The sequence below is a fragment of the Marmota flaviventris genome, chromosome 1 (assembly GCF_047511675.1).
Source record: "Marmota flaviventris isolate mMarFla1 chromosome 1, mMarFla1.hap1, whole genome shotgun sequence".
In the NCBI taxonomy this organism is placed as follows: domain Eukaryota; kingdom Metazoa; phylum Chordata; class Mammalia; order Rodentia; family Sciuridae; genus Marmota; species Marmota flaviventris.
Window position 1 is genome coordinate 88,562,436 of NC_092498.1, and position 14,713 is coordinate 88,577,148.

The 14,713-nt window shown below is 42.5% G+C and overlaps 1 protein-coding gene across 2 annotated transcripts in view; it reads right to left on the reverse strand.

Moving 5' to 3' along the window:
* Window positions 1–14,713, reverse strand: part of Scrn1 (secernin 1) — a 62,596-nt gene that overhangs the window by 7,228 nt on the left and 40,655 nt on the right. For both annotated transcript variants that reach the window (XM_027939629.2, XM_027939628.2), the window contains 2 exons: window positions 11,159–11,353; window positions 7,909–8,074 (listed from right to left, as the gene is read on the reverse strand). In XM_027939629.2, coding sequence (XP_027795430.2) covers window positions 7,909–8,074; window positions 11,159–11,353 — 361 coding nt within the window. The remainder of the gene's footprint in view (window positions 1–7,908; window positions 8,075–11,158; window positions 11,354–14,713) is intronic.

The following is a 14,713-nucleotide window of genomic DNA, read 5'->3' on the forward strand; positions in this document are numbered from 1 at the left end:
CTGTTAGTTTCCTGAGGTGATCACAGGAAAGGGCTCGAGAGAGCACTGACACTGGTCACAGCATCTAATTTAACCTGCATGTCAAAGGCAATGAGAATTTGCACCCCATGGTGATGGAGTGAGTGGTACTAATTAAGGATGCGTGTCGGGGACTTTGCTGTCTTCTGCAGGTGATACATATCATTCATATGGGAGACTGGTCCCCTCCTCAGCCCTACTGCTGGGGAACACAAGGTGGGCCAACCTGGCATATCCCTCCTTAGCCACCATCAAAGGAAGTCGCCCAAGACATAGGGAAGCTACTTACACCCCCTACAGCCTCTTGGAAATGATTGTTCCTTTTCCCTTCTACTGACTGTTGGATATGAAAAATGAATTAATACAAAACTTCAAACTGTCAAAACCAATTCTGATTACCTAGGAAGTGGGAGAGAAAGAGTGTGCCCAGCACAGAAGGGCATCCAGAGCTGTCTCTGGGTCCCTCTGGTCTCCAATGACACAACTACATCCCAGACAGCACCAGGGGTGTTCTGAGGGGTTCCCGATTTTTCCCAGTGCTGGGGACTGAACCCAGGGCCTCATGCTCACTAGACACACACTCTGCCAATGAGCCCAGCCCTGCCAAGAGTGTTCCGAAAAGCCAGTGTACATCCTACAGGAGTTGCCACACAATGGCCGTCAGGCTCCGTGACTAACATAGAGACCCTCTGCTGACAGGGGCCTGGAGGTCCCAAGCCCACTCCTCAGTCCACACCTACTGGGTCACAGGGCTCTGCATTGGGTAGAGCCGGTGACAGCATGGCTCCTCATGGTGTGAGGCTCTGTAGTGGGACTGGTGCAGGCCCCAGCACCAGCAGCCGAGGGAGTTGCAGGCTCCAGCAGAGCCCACTGCACCCTGGCTACAAGGGGGGCCCTTGGAGAGGAGGCCCGTCTCCCAGCCCCAGGCCACGATGATGTTCACCTGCTACTTCTTTCAGGGCCACACTGCACCTTTGTTCTCTAGCACTTAAAGCTGGAGTGGAGTGACCTCCTCATTGGAAACCTGCCTTTGTATTTCTGGAACCTAAGTGCTTTGCTCACCAGGTATCTCTTCTGACACACTGACCCCAAGGGAGAACCTTGCCTGCCAGAGGGGCTGGAAAGAGACATCTTGGAGCACCTGAGTTGCCTTGTGACAGGTGGGACAAAGAACAGACTGGGACTGGGCATGGGGGCATGAGTACTCTCTCTGCCTCTGACCAGCTGGGGGCTGATGTTTTCCCTTTCTTGGGCTCACCTGGACTAAAGTGGTCCCTTCTAGCTTCTAAAGCTGTCTTGCCATTTCTATGTCTTTGTCCCGAGACCTGTGAACTTGTAACTCCACTTCAACCCACAGTCACGGTCTTCTGCACCCAATATATAGGACACTGGTAGTAAAGAATGCTGTTTGATATAACTTCAAACCCAGTCGAAGCCCCCTGGAATATGGAGATTAATTCATGACAGCGTCTAGCAGCTTTTCTAAAATAAGAGGTACTGTATGTTCAGACCTCCCACCTATGGGTTTGATCTTAAAAATAAAAATATGAGCAGGTGCCCATAATATTTTAAGCAGCCTAAGATTTCCAAAAACTTCTTTCCATACTCTGTGAGGAAGTCAGCATCCTCAACTGCTAAAAACACAAAGCATAAATTTGTCAAGGTGTTTAAAGGAAGAATTTTTGAGATTCAATAAATTATATAAATAATAAAAATTTTGAAATAAAATTATTTATAGAATAAGGAATATAATTATTGTTGATAATACACTGCAATAATATTAATATTAATTTAAATGAGAATTTGGAAATTATCTATAATTCAGGTTTGATCATTTGTTCCTATGTACTATATCCCAAAAAGGGAAACTGGCTAACTCGGTGGCTCCAAATATTGTGACTTCTTACCAATCCTTATTGAAAACACACTGAAAAATCTAAATTGATGGGCTGGGGTTGTGGCTCAGTGGTAGAGCACATGCCTAGCACCTGTAAGGCACTGGGTTTAATCCTCAGCATTGAATAAAAAAATAAACAAGTAAAATAAAGTTATATAAAAAAGACACCATTAATAAATTTTAAAAAAAAAATCCAAATGGATAAGGAGCTACACTGGCATGTTCCCATATTTGAACCTCAGATGGCAGCCTCTTCAATACCACTTGTAGAAATGTATGGCAAGTGATAGCCCAGAAATATTAAATGACTTGACCAAGGTCACATATCCAATTAGTGTCAAAGCTGAAACTGGGTAGTGACCACTCCTCTCCACCACCTTTCCAGGAAGAGGCTCACTTCATCATGTATGTGGAGTGACCCAGAATGTGTCCTATAGTTGGCTCTAAGTGGGACATAGCAGAGAGGCTCCAGACAGCTCACTGTTCTTCTGTCCCCAGGGCTGGACTCTGAGGACGACCTTCAGAAAGGTCACTTAGACAGAACTCACTGTGGTCATTCAGCCTCTCTACAGTATGACATGAATATAAGATGTTAGGTCCAAAGGGAGGAAGTGCTTCCAATGGCCAAGGGCATCACAGGGCTGGTTTATGAGGAGGTTTGAAGCCAGGAGAGTACTTTAAGAGACTCTACTGAGGGGGCTGGGCTATAGCTTAGCAGTAGAGCACTTGCCTAGCATACATGAGGCACTGGGTTTGACCCTCAGCACCACATAAAAATAAACAAATAAAATAGACTCTACTGAGGGACACTGAAGCCAACAAGACCAAGAACAACACTACAGGGAGCCATGTCCTTGCCACCTTCAGCTCTCAATGAGACAGATCTAAGGTCTGAGGCACACAGCCTCATGACACACGGCACAGCTTGGTCTTCCAAGATCTGACTCAGAGACGTGCAGGAAGTTTAGCCTTGAATGACACTTTGAACACAGCCACAAAACATTTCCACTGGTGGCACCTTTGCCTTATCTGCCCATTTTTCTTTCCAGAAACTTCTGGTAGATGCACCAAACCAGTGTTTAAAAAAAAAAAAAAAAAAGAAATCTGTTTTCCCATAATTTGTTTTCTCATTTGGAAGAACAAAAATTATCATGAAAATCTCTATAAAGTTTTACAGCCTGGCACAAATTTCAGTGTGTGCATTTGCATCTCCTGGCTCTGCTCTTCTCATGTTCATTTGTCCTTCATTCAGCAAATATATGTTGGGTCTGACTCAGTGCCTGACAAATATTATGGAGGCAGCAGTGAATACACAGGGCAAAACTTCTGTCCCATTTTACAGGTGAGATGACTGAGGCTCACAGAATCCTAGTGCTTTGTCCAAAGTCACATTCCTAACCAACAGTGGACCTACAACTAAACTCAGACCTTCTACATCCAAAGTCTGTTTTCCCTACTACTTCCCAACCTTGAATCCTGTTGGTATTTTTCATATACATTGTGTAACTGCAAAAAATAAGGACTTTTTTGTTTTTTGGTACTCGGGATTTTAATATCTGTGGCCAGTCAACCGTTCCAGCCACAAATGTGGCTCTCTTCTTGCTGAAGATGTGGACACTCCCCAGCAATGAAACCAGGCTGGTCTTGTAACCCAGAATCCCTGCAAATCCACTGAAGATCATTAGTCCCTGAAAGAAAAACACAAGCCCCTGCTCAGATAAATCTGCTACACCGTGAACCAATCTAAAAGGCAGATGGTTTCCCTCAAAAGGCAGGTGTCCTTCTGAGTGGTTCATCTATGGGCCATTTCAGCTCTAGTGTGACAATGTTATGTCACCTGAATCATATTGTCAGAGTCATACCTGGCTGAGAGCAAAACCAGTCAGTGAAGAGAATTTTAGAGAATTTTTTGGAGCATAAGATAACCTTGGGGATGGAGATTTGGATCCAGAAGCTTGGGAGGTTTGGAAAGTCCAAAGTATAGGGTGGAGAGAAGTAGTATGGGAAGAGTTCAGAATGAAAGGAGGGGAGGGAGCCATTTGCCTTGGGCTCTCAGCTCTGTATATCTGCAGGCAGGGCTGATGTGGCTGCCAAGGCTGACCTAGGATGCCCGGGTTTCCGATAACAAAAAGGTAACCCCCGCAGCAGAGATTTAAAAGATCCAAATGACACAGTCTTAGCCAATCTAATTTAGCCTCTCAATGGTAGTGCACTGGGAGAAGACAATGAAACAAAGAAAGCTCAGAAAGAAAAAGAGGGAGAGACACCCACCATGACCCAGGGTTCTTAAATTACCTTCTCTAATCCTTTTGGTTTACCAATCCTATATCTTTGATTGTTAGTCTATAAGGACCTCTCGGTGCTATACTGGTCTGACAACTACATCTTTAAAAATAAGAAGCCCAGATGTATGGTATTTGCAGAATTCTTTGGTATAAATACTCCCTCTGTGGCCCTTTTCAAGACAATAGTGGCATCACAGAACATGGAGTTGGGCAGAGAGACCCCTGATCAGCTCTCCTTGCCTCGAGCACACTCTAAGACTCTGCATCTTACCCTGTCTCAAAATGGCAAGGCACCTCTCCAAGTATGCTTTCTCTACCAGTTCTTCCTATCAACGAAGCTTTGACGACTACTAGGCTTCCAGTAAAATGGCTTCCAAAGGTCAGAACCAGTACACTGAAGTCTATCAATATCACTGCATCAGTGATCAAGGCACAAGCCGACCCAAGGGAATACGAATATGATGGAATTTGCCTTCTCCACAAAGCTAATTAAATGACTTTTCCTGTCCCTCAATCATTCAAACTCTGAGTTTTGTATCTCTTTCCAACTCTCAAACTTGCAAGGTAATTGGTACATGATAAGAAGGAAGGAGAGTTCAGGCACAGTGTCACATGCCTGTTATCCCAGCAGCTCTGCTCGGGAGGCTGAGGCAGGAGGATAGCAAGTTCAAAGCCAAATATAGCAATGGCCAGGCACTAAACAACTCAATGAGACCCTGTCTCTAAATAAAAACAAAATAGGGCTAGGGATGTGGCTCGGTGGTCAAGCACCCCTGAGATCAATCCCCAGTACCCTACCTGCAAAAGATACTTTGACACTATCTCCCCAAAACGTCTAACATTTTTAGCACTGGCAGGAGTCAGCTAAGACCTCCTCAGTGTTACTACCCAAAAAACCTGAGAGTAAGTAATTATGCTTCCTGCTGACAAAATGCACAATGTTGAGCATGCCCAATTACAGTGAAACATCAAAATGTGAATAAGAAAAAAATAACCTATGACAGTTCTACAGTCATGGTAGGAGACGCAGCCCATTTAACCAGGGAAGATAAAAATGAATGTCTTCCGGAAGGGCCTTAATCTTCTACAAGGTCTTTTCAATTAATTTAACCATGAATAATTTCCTTTTTGAATTACTTGAAATTTTCCATTTTAAATATCAGAAGGCTATTTCTCAACCCATTTCTGTAATTAGATTAAGCCCTGAACTTCACGCTAAGAAACAGAATTCACTGGGAAACAGAATTCCTTTCTATTCGTTTCCTGACAACACAAAGCCCTGGATCCTAAGGAGAGTTAAAGCAAGTATCTGAGACTTCAACAAGAGAGTTGGTTCAGTTCAACCCACTCCTGTTTCCTAAAGAATAATGTCCAAATATCTTTGCAGAACATTCCAGATGCTTCAAAATAGAACCTAAATGCCCTGTGTACCCCACAGACCAGCAGAGTCCTCACAAGATACCTCCAAGACATCAGTGATAGGGGAGAAAACAAGTCACAGTCCGTCAGCAGGGAGGGTGGTAGGAGCCCTAAATCTGGGACCAAGTTGTAGGTGGAAGGTGGGCCCATGGAACCAAGTATTCAGAACTGAGAGATCAACCCAAGAAAAAACAGCTGGAATCAAAAAGAAGGAGAACCCAGAACACCACAGAGTGGTTGAGGCTGGCAGTTAGGGACCCAGTGAGGGTGGCTGGGCTTGTTTATGAAGAGTGGGAGGAGGAAGAGATAGAAACCTGATCCCCAGCCTCATCTACAAGAGGAAACGCGCCCATCAACCTGTGTTCTGCCCCTTCATGCCTCTGTGCCTCAGTACAGGCAGTTCTTCTACCTAGAGTGCCATTACTGCTTTTGTACCTAATAAACTCTCACTTCTCCCACAGCGCTCACGTCTCCTCTGCAAAGTTCTTCCCTGTACCACCACATCTGTGCCACCTCTTTCTTGTACACACACCTCACCCCTAGTACTGAACAAGCACAATATTTGGTATGCAGTAGGTGCTTAACAAGTTTTTGTTGAGTGAATGAAAAGTTAAAAATAGTTGGGTGGGGGTTGTGGCTCAGTGATAGAGTGCTTGCCTAGCATGTATGAGGCCCTGGGTTTGATCCTCAGCACCACATAAAAATAAATAAATAAAATAAAGATTAAAAGAAAAAGAATAGTTTACACTAAATTCAATAGTTGCATATGGTGTTAGAAAGTTCTACTGATGGGGCTGGGGATGTGGCTCAAGCAGTAGCGCCCAGGTTCGATCCTCAGCACCACATACAAAACAAAAGATGTTGTGTCCGCCGAAAACTAAAAAATAAATATTAAAAAAAAAAGTTCTATTGATATTGGCAATAGTTCAAAAAATGAGGCCATCAGGTCAGAAGTACTTGGCTTTCCCCCTGAGTCATCTAAGACAGAGAAAGAGAGACAGAAGGAAGGGGGAAAAAAAGAGTCCTTTGATAGACACAATCCTTGTCTCATATTCCTGAATCAAGAGGAGAATAAATATTTTCAGCATCTAAAGGAATGAAATTTAACAGCTGCAGATTCTTTGGTAGTGAATTCAAAGGTTTAACAACTGATATTCAAAAAATGATAATGGTTTGTGGTCAGTGGAACATTTGCAAAACACCAGAGAACTAATTGATGTAGACAGTCTTCTAGGGCTTTCCATACTGAGGATCAGACATACCTGACAGATTCAAGGTCCACCTGAAGATTCTGATATAAAAGGTTTGGGTCAAGGCATCTTGGCCCAAAAGCTTCCCCCCAGGCTACTGTAATGTGAATGCAGTTATTGTAATAGTGAATGAAGGCACTGAATGGTCGCCTCTAAGCCACTGATGATGTCACCTGTGGTATACACAGCTGAACATTAAAGGAGATGGGGTAGCTGTCTGCTTGGTAAGTCAGAGAGAGCCCTCATTAATAATAATTAAGGGCTGGGGATTTAGCTTGGTGAGTAGGGTGCTTGTGCTGAATGCTCAAGGCTCTGGGCTCTATCCCCAGCACCACAAAAAAAAAATAATAATAATCATTAATTAATTAGTAATAATAGTTAAGCCTACCATGTACTTACTGGATCATCTCATGTGATCCTCCCAACAAGCATGTAAAGGTAGGGGCTGGTATTATTCCCACTGCACAGTTATAGGAACGAGAGCTTAGAGAGGCTAAGTAGCTTATCCAGCTACTAGGTGACAGAAGTGGGATTCCAAATGCTGACCAGTTATTCCAGGGGCTGTGTTCTTAGTCACTGTGCAATGCTGTCTTTATTGCTAAAGTATTTGGGGAAAAAAAATACCTCCCTAAAACACAACGTCTTAATGAAAGCTGCTTCAATCTGTATCACATTTTGTCCAATAATGCTTAGGAACTAGTTCTTTTGGTAAATCTTGGGCACATTCCCCCCCCCCTCCCCCGCGCATCTTTTGTTCATCTCTGTATCCCTATATCCAAACAGCACAATGTTTGGCCCATTACACATGCTCAGTAACTATCTGATGAATTTAAAACACAATTCTGCAACCGTAATAACCACCATGTGACTATACCAAGCACTCCACTTAATCAAAGCTCCTGTGCTATACAGCCCACATTGAAACAGACTGAAAACTGTGACTTAGCTACCCATGGGGAGGACACGGCCAGCATGAACACACTGATGAGCTTCCAAGGGATACACATGCTTTCTCTCTGTGACTGTATCTTGAACAAACCTGGAAGGATCTGGGGTCCCAGTGAAGTAGTGAATGCACGGTGAGCTTCTATTCTGAGGCAGGACAGACACTATACTGGCTGTGGTGAGGAAAGATTCAGAGTCTATGCAGACTCCACTGGCTTTGTCCCGTAAGATGTCAATCATTGTCTGTACAGTTATGCTTTCTGAAAAAGAGAGAGATGGATAGCGGGGAGATGTAACTGTGGCACGTTGTTAACCAAAACCCATTCACTCCTTTCTTTTTTACATTAATAAGCCCCTGAAATTATACCTGGGAACATAACCCTCCGTGACAGAATACATGTCCCAGCTTTCTTTGTGATTAAGTCTGGCCATGTGGTCAATTCTGACCAATGGGAGGTCAGTAGAAATGGTGTGTGCAATTTCCTGGTCACATCCACATCCTTGCCTTTCATTTTTCTCCCTTCCTGTTTGCTGGGAGATGCCAACAATCAGGCCAAAAATGGAGGTCCAGCCCTAGACAATCCATATACATCTGGACTATCACATGGGAAAGGAAGAACTTCTGTGTTCTTCAAGCCACATTAATTTGGAGTCTCTCTGTTACAGCACTTAGCTATACCTCAACTAGTACAATAACTCAATATATATGCATTAGGAAGTGTATGCAGTCTGGAAACAGACCCCCAAGCTAGTGCTGTTTGGGATCATTACTAAATTTAGAGAATGATCTCCCTACAGTCAGATATATACACACAGAGAGGCATTTAGAATATTTGGAGGCTTTAAGATTATTATCTCTGAATTCAGATGAATGAATAAACAAATCCTTGAGCCAGACGAGGTGGTACATGCCTATAATCCCAGCAGCTCAGGAGGCTGGCAGGAGGATCATGTGTTCAAAGCCAGACTTAGCTATGTAGCAAGGCCCTAAGCAACTTAGTGAGACCCTGTCTCTACATAAAATATAAGAATGGGGCTGGGGATGTGGCTTAGTGGTTAAGCACCCCTGGGTTCTATCCCCGGTACAAAAACAAAAAAAAAATCTTTGTATGGGATCCCACATCTATAGGCTCCTCTCTGGTTATAATTCATTAAAAGGCTATTTCAATCTGTGTTCACAAAGATGGAATCAAAACATCACATAGGGAAAGAATTTGCTAGCACAATGCATATCCTCTTTATAAATCTCTATAAGATGTCACAACTAAAAATATTTAAAATGTCTTTAATTTTTTTTTAAACTATCCAGTGTTCAAACTTTCTTACTTTCTCAAAAAATAGGTATTGATTTGGAGTTTTTCATTTGTTTGTTGTGAGGGACTGCAGGGCTGGAGATGGAACCTGGGGGCCCTGAGAAGGAACACTCAGCATGGGCTCTACCACTATACTACATCTCCAGGCCTGGTGTAGGATTTGAATCGGAATCCAACAGGTTGGCAATAATCTCTTGAATATTTTAATCTCTGCCTCTTGATTTTTCTTCTTGCACCTTATTTTTCATAGAAATCAGTTCATTCTTCCTGTAGAGTTTCACACAAGCTGGACTTGCACGTGGCATCCCCCTGGTGATACTGAAGATGTTCCCCTCTCCTGTGCATTTCCTATAACCTAGAGGTTTCCTATAACCAGAAGTTTCATCAGATTTAAGGATACTGTTATGCTAAGAACTACTGAACAACTTTCATCAAGCTAGTTTTGATTTCATTAAAAATCTTTAGAAGTTCTTTTTCAAATTCTCATTTTAAAATGAATACATTCTTACCTTCCTATCCAGAATATATGACTTAAGTTTCACAGCAAAAGCCCTAAAGTATTCTTCTAGATGAGAGAAAAGGAAACTTTTTTCTTAAAGGACCAGGTAGAGATTACTTTAGGCCTATGGACCATATGGTCTCATTTTAACTTCCCTGTTGCAATGGCTCAAATTCACCAGTGCAGCATGAAGGCAGACATAAACAACACATAAATAACAGGTGAGTGCTACAGCTTGGATTCTGAACATCCCAGAAAGGCCCTTGTGTTGACAGCTTGGTTTCCCCCGTGCAGTGCTCTCCTGTTGATGTGCTACCATATCACACGCCCAAAAGCAATGGAGCCAACCGACCATGGACTGAAACCTCTGAAACTAGGAGCCAAAATAAATCTTTCCTCCTTATAAGTTGTTTATCTCAGGTATTTTGTCACAGTGACAAAAAGATGACCAACAGAGTGTGTCTGTTCCAATTAAATTTTATTTACAAAACGGGCAGCTGCTGCAGGATGTAATTTGCTGACTCCAGTTCTAATGGATCAAAAGTTTAATTTATACCATGCTTGTAATCCCAGCAGCTCAGGAGGCTGAGGCAAGAGGATTACGAGTTCAAAGCCAGCCTCAGCAAAAAAGCGAGGCATTAGGGCTGGGGTTGTGGCTCAGCAGTAGAGCACTCGCCTACCATGTGCGAGGCCCTGGGTTCAATCCTCAGCACCACATAAAAATAAATGAATAAAGATATTGTGTCTGACTTACAACTAAAAAAATAAATATTAAAAAAAAAAAAAGAAGCCAGGTGCTAAGCAACTCAGACCCTGTCTCTAAATAAAATACAAAATAGGGCTGGGGATGTGGCTCAGTGATTGAGTGTCCCTGAGTTCAAAAAAAAGTTCGACTTACAAAATACATATACAACTAGCAAAGATAAAATGTGACCAGTGTGGGTTGTTTTGGAAAAGTTTCCTCTCTGGCACAAAAATGGTAAACTATCTAATCAACACACTTACCTAAATAGGGATTCTGATTAAGTCAGTAACTGGGTGGCAGAGAGAGGGTTGAGGAAGAGAATTCAAGACACTTCTACTCAACAAAGGTTCATGGAATAAAGGACTATACAAGCATCACAAGAGGATCTTAAGATGAATAAAAGATAACACCCCCGCACTCAAGGCCCAGAAGACTAGTGGAAATGAGGAAAATATAAGGAGAAAATAAACCAAATATATAACTGAGCTATAAGGAGTAGACTTATTTGCAATAAGTATCACAAAGGACAACATGATAACATCAATGTTCAAAGAAAAAATAACATCAGTAAAAACAAGGGACCTCCACAGGCAAGAAAGCATTGTGTAAAAATAAGTACAAGTTGTCTCCTTGCCTGGATACCAGGGAATTTTGGTAAAAGTTAGTCTTTATGTCTAAAGGTCCATTCTCTACCCCTCCTCTTCATCCTTCCAAATCCAGACCAGTGCTCTGCAATAGCTACAAGCAAAGTGTGAGAAGGAAAATCCTAAAGGACAGCCGGACTTACCTTCTTGCTTTTCTAAGCTGTCTTTGCCTGCACAGTTGTCTGGGTGGTCATCGGCTGGAGAAAAAATCTGAGAAAAATTGAACTCATCCTCTCCCGTCCACCAGCCTTGACTCTGAGCGTAAGTCCTGAGTTCAGGGTGCTCCGCGTCCATCTTTGTAGTGAGGGAAAGCTGATTGCAGATGCACTTTACTCCCTCTGCAGAGTACAAAGCAGGTACACTTAGGAAAACTGAATCAGGAAATGGAAATTCATGGGAAATCCTTCCTTGGAACACTGACTTTATAGGAAGGAATGAATTCAAATTTTGAAGCAAGAAACACAATCTTGGTCCCCTTTCTAGTTCCACCAATATTGACTGGCATCATCACATTTTAAATGTGTAATAACTTTATTGCTCTTAAATTCACAATCAAAATGAAATACACAAGGCCCTTCATTCTAAATAACCCCAAGTGTGCATTACCTACAAGAGAAGTGAAACACCCTTTGGAAGAGGTAGTGCTGACAAGATTTAGAAATTCCTCCACAAAAAATGCTTTGTAGCATCCACAGGTCCCTCCTCCCCAGTCTCACTCTTTTTCACCTGGTAGCACACGTTATACCACCCCCACTCACCCAAATACATACATACATACACACACACACACACACACACACAATCTATAATGCAAATCGGATACTTCTTTGTTCAACATTTAGAAAAACACGTGGCAATGATAATGAATCATTTCAGAATAAGGAATGGCCAGACACAGTGGCACATGTCTTTAATCCCAGCAGCTCAGGAGGCTGAGGCAGGAAGATCTCAGGTTCAAAGCCAGCCTCAGCAATTGAGCGAGACTATAAGCAACCTAGTGAGACCCTGTCTCAAAATTTTAAAAAATTTAATAAAGGACTGGGGTCAATCCCTGGTACAAAAAAAAAGTGGGGAGAATGTACTTATAAATATATGTGTGTCTAGATGTATGTGTGAAAAATATATGGAAATATTTTCCTTATAAATATATGTAGAGCTAAATGAACTCAGAAAGGACTGCCTTCTGAGTACACTCTCCCTTAATGAATGAGGATTAGGTGACAAATCCTCTCAGATGACAGACTTGCTCTGTTTCTTCAATTTCTTTCTTTCTTTTTTTTTTTCAGTTGTATATGGACACAATACTTTTATTTATTTATTTATATGTGGTGCTGAGAATTGAGCCCAGTGCCTCTACATGCTAGGCAAGTGCTCTGCCACTGAGGTATAACTCCAGCCCTGTTTCCTCCATTTCTGTATTTGCAGACTGAGCTTCAAACACATGGAGAGCAACGTGGCCTTTAAGCTTGAGATGGTGTTCAGAGTGCAAACATCAAGCTATCAGAGCTAGTGCACAAGGCCCATTCACAATTGTTGCTCCCAGGGAACATGCTGAGCTTCCAAATTCTTGAACAATAAAGTGGGAGAAAGCAAGTCAGCCTAAACTATAAGCTGCTATACAGCCATTACTTCCTAAAACCCAGTCCCTAGAGACAAGCTCAGTGCTGGGCTAAGTGCACCCAGGATGTTTTGCTTCACTGATTTACACTTCCAAAATAAGCACTCCTGGATGATGGGCACTGGTCTTTTACCATTCATTTTTTTCAGAGCGTACCACAGGAGTCAAATTACAAACAATTTAAAAATTTTAAAAAATTGTTTTAGCCTAAACTGGTGATTTTGATATCATTTATACTAAGGTTTTTTTGTTGTTTTTTTTTTTTTTCCATAAACAGCTCCACAGATGTTACTCTCCTAGAGGGCTGATTTATGGTCGACATTTGCTTTTAGGAATCACCATTTGGAGGACAGAGCACATTAATCCTACTGCCATCGATCACACTACTGCTGGGATCACAGGACAAGAAATTGATAAGCCCAAGAAATGGTTGTGTGTGTGTGTTGTTTTTTTTTAATTTGAATGTTTAGTGGAAGACAACATTCATTTTGTGGAGATGGATTTTTTAAGCTATATTTTGAAGGGGCTCGGCTTTTGAAATGAAGTTATAGATCAAAACGTCTTTGATTCTACTTAAAAGCAATATGATAGCTTTGAAGCGCGGCCCACTAGCCTTCTCAATGGAACCATTCAATAGGAAGACTTCAGGGGCTGGGTTGTGGCTCAGTACTAGAGCGCTCACCTAGCATGTGCGAGGCCCTGGGTTCCATCCTCGGCACCACATAAAAATAAATAAAATAAAGGTATTGTGTCTACCCACAACACTTCCTCTTAGGAAAGGAGTTCGAGGCTGGGGTTGTGGCTCAGTGGTAGAGTGCTTGCTTAGTCTGTGTGAGGCACTGGGTTCAATCCCCAACACCACATACAAAAAAAAAAAAAAAAAAAACTGAATAAACAAAATAAAGGTATTGTGTCCATCTACAACTAAAAACATTAAAGAAAGGAGCGTGAGGTTCCTGCACTGTGGGAGAGATGGAAACCTGATAGGCCACACAGGTTGCCCTTGTCCTATAAATACTGAAAGAGTTGGGCAAAGTGGGCACAGGCCCTACTGGTTCCATGCTAGATAGAGAGGGGTGGAGAAATTCCTGTGGTTGCTGAGGGACCCCCTAGCCCATTCAGTACTCTTATGGGAATGAGAAAACACCACTCCCTTATCCAGGCAGACACCGCCTTCACACAGTTTGACCAGGAAACCACTAACCAGATTTCTCAGCCTCCAGGGGCAACTAACTGTGTATGGGGTTCAATGTGCCCAACATCCAGAGAAGCCCTGATCACTGGACTTTGTGCACAGGAAACAAGTATGACTTCCAATTACTGAACCAGATCTGCTTCTAACTCAGGTCAGATCTGGCGCCAGTCACCCCTAAGGCAAGTGTGGCAAACAGGTTTCATCCCAACATCTTTTCTGATTCATTGGTAAATTAAGTTGAAAAAAATACATAGACCAACTATAGGTTCAATAAGAAGTATGCAGGAATCTATTAGCCATGTCTTTGTGGACACAGGAGGGAAGAGTGGCAGTGCATGTGCTATGCATTTATCATTCTGTCCTAAAGAATGTAAGAGTATGTCACTGGCCAACCCTCAGAACTCTTGGGAGCCTTTTAACCCATTCTGGGATCCAATCCCATCTAGAATATGAGAGTGCTAGGTACTGATTCAAGGTCACCACTCCCACCTCTAATGCTTCCTTCCCTGTGCTGTCTTAGGAGCCAGGGCCACAGAGCAGCAATTTTATGAGCACTAAATCCTTCCATGAGGATTATCAAGTTCTCTGCCCTTCTAGGAACATTGCCTCACAGAGAAATGGCCTGATTGGTCTAGAGTAGTACTGAATAGTCCTCACACAGATCCAAACTCCTTCTTTTAGAGGACCATTCCAACCACAAACAGCTACAAGGAACTATAGCTGCTTCGAACTCAGGTCAGTTTCCCATTTAAGGGATTTGTCGATCTATTCTCAATGACCACCTTGGTCAATAGAGTAACGGTTTGAGTCATGCAGCAGCCTGTAGTCAGAATTGGTTCCTGCCCGGAAAGCAAACAGAAAATAGGAAATGTTAGGAATATGCTT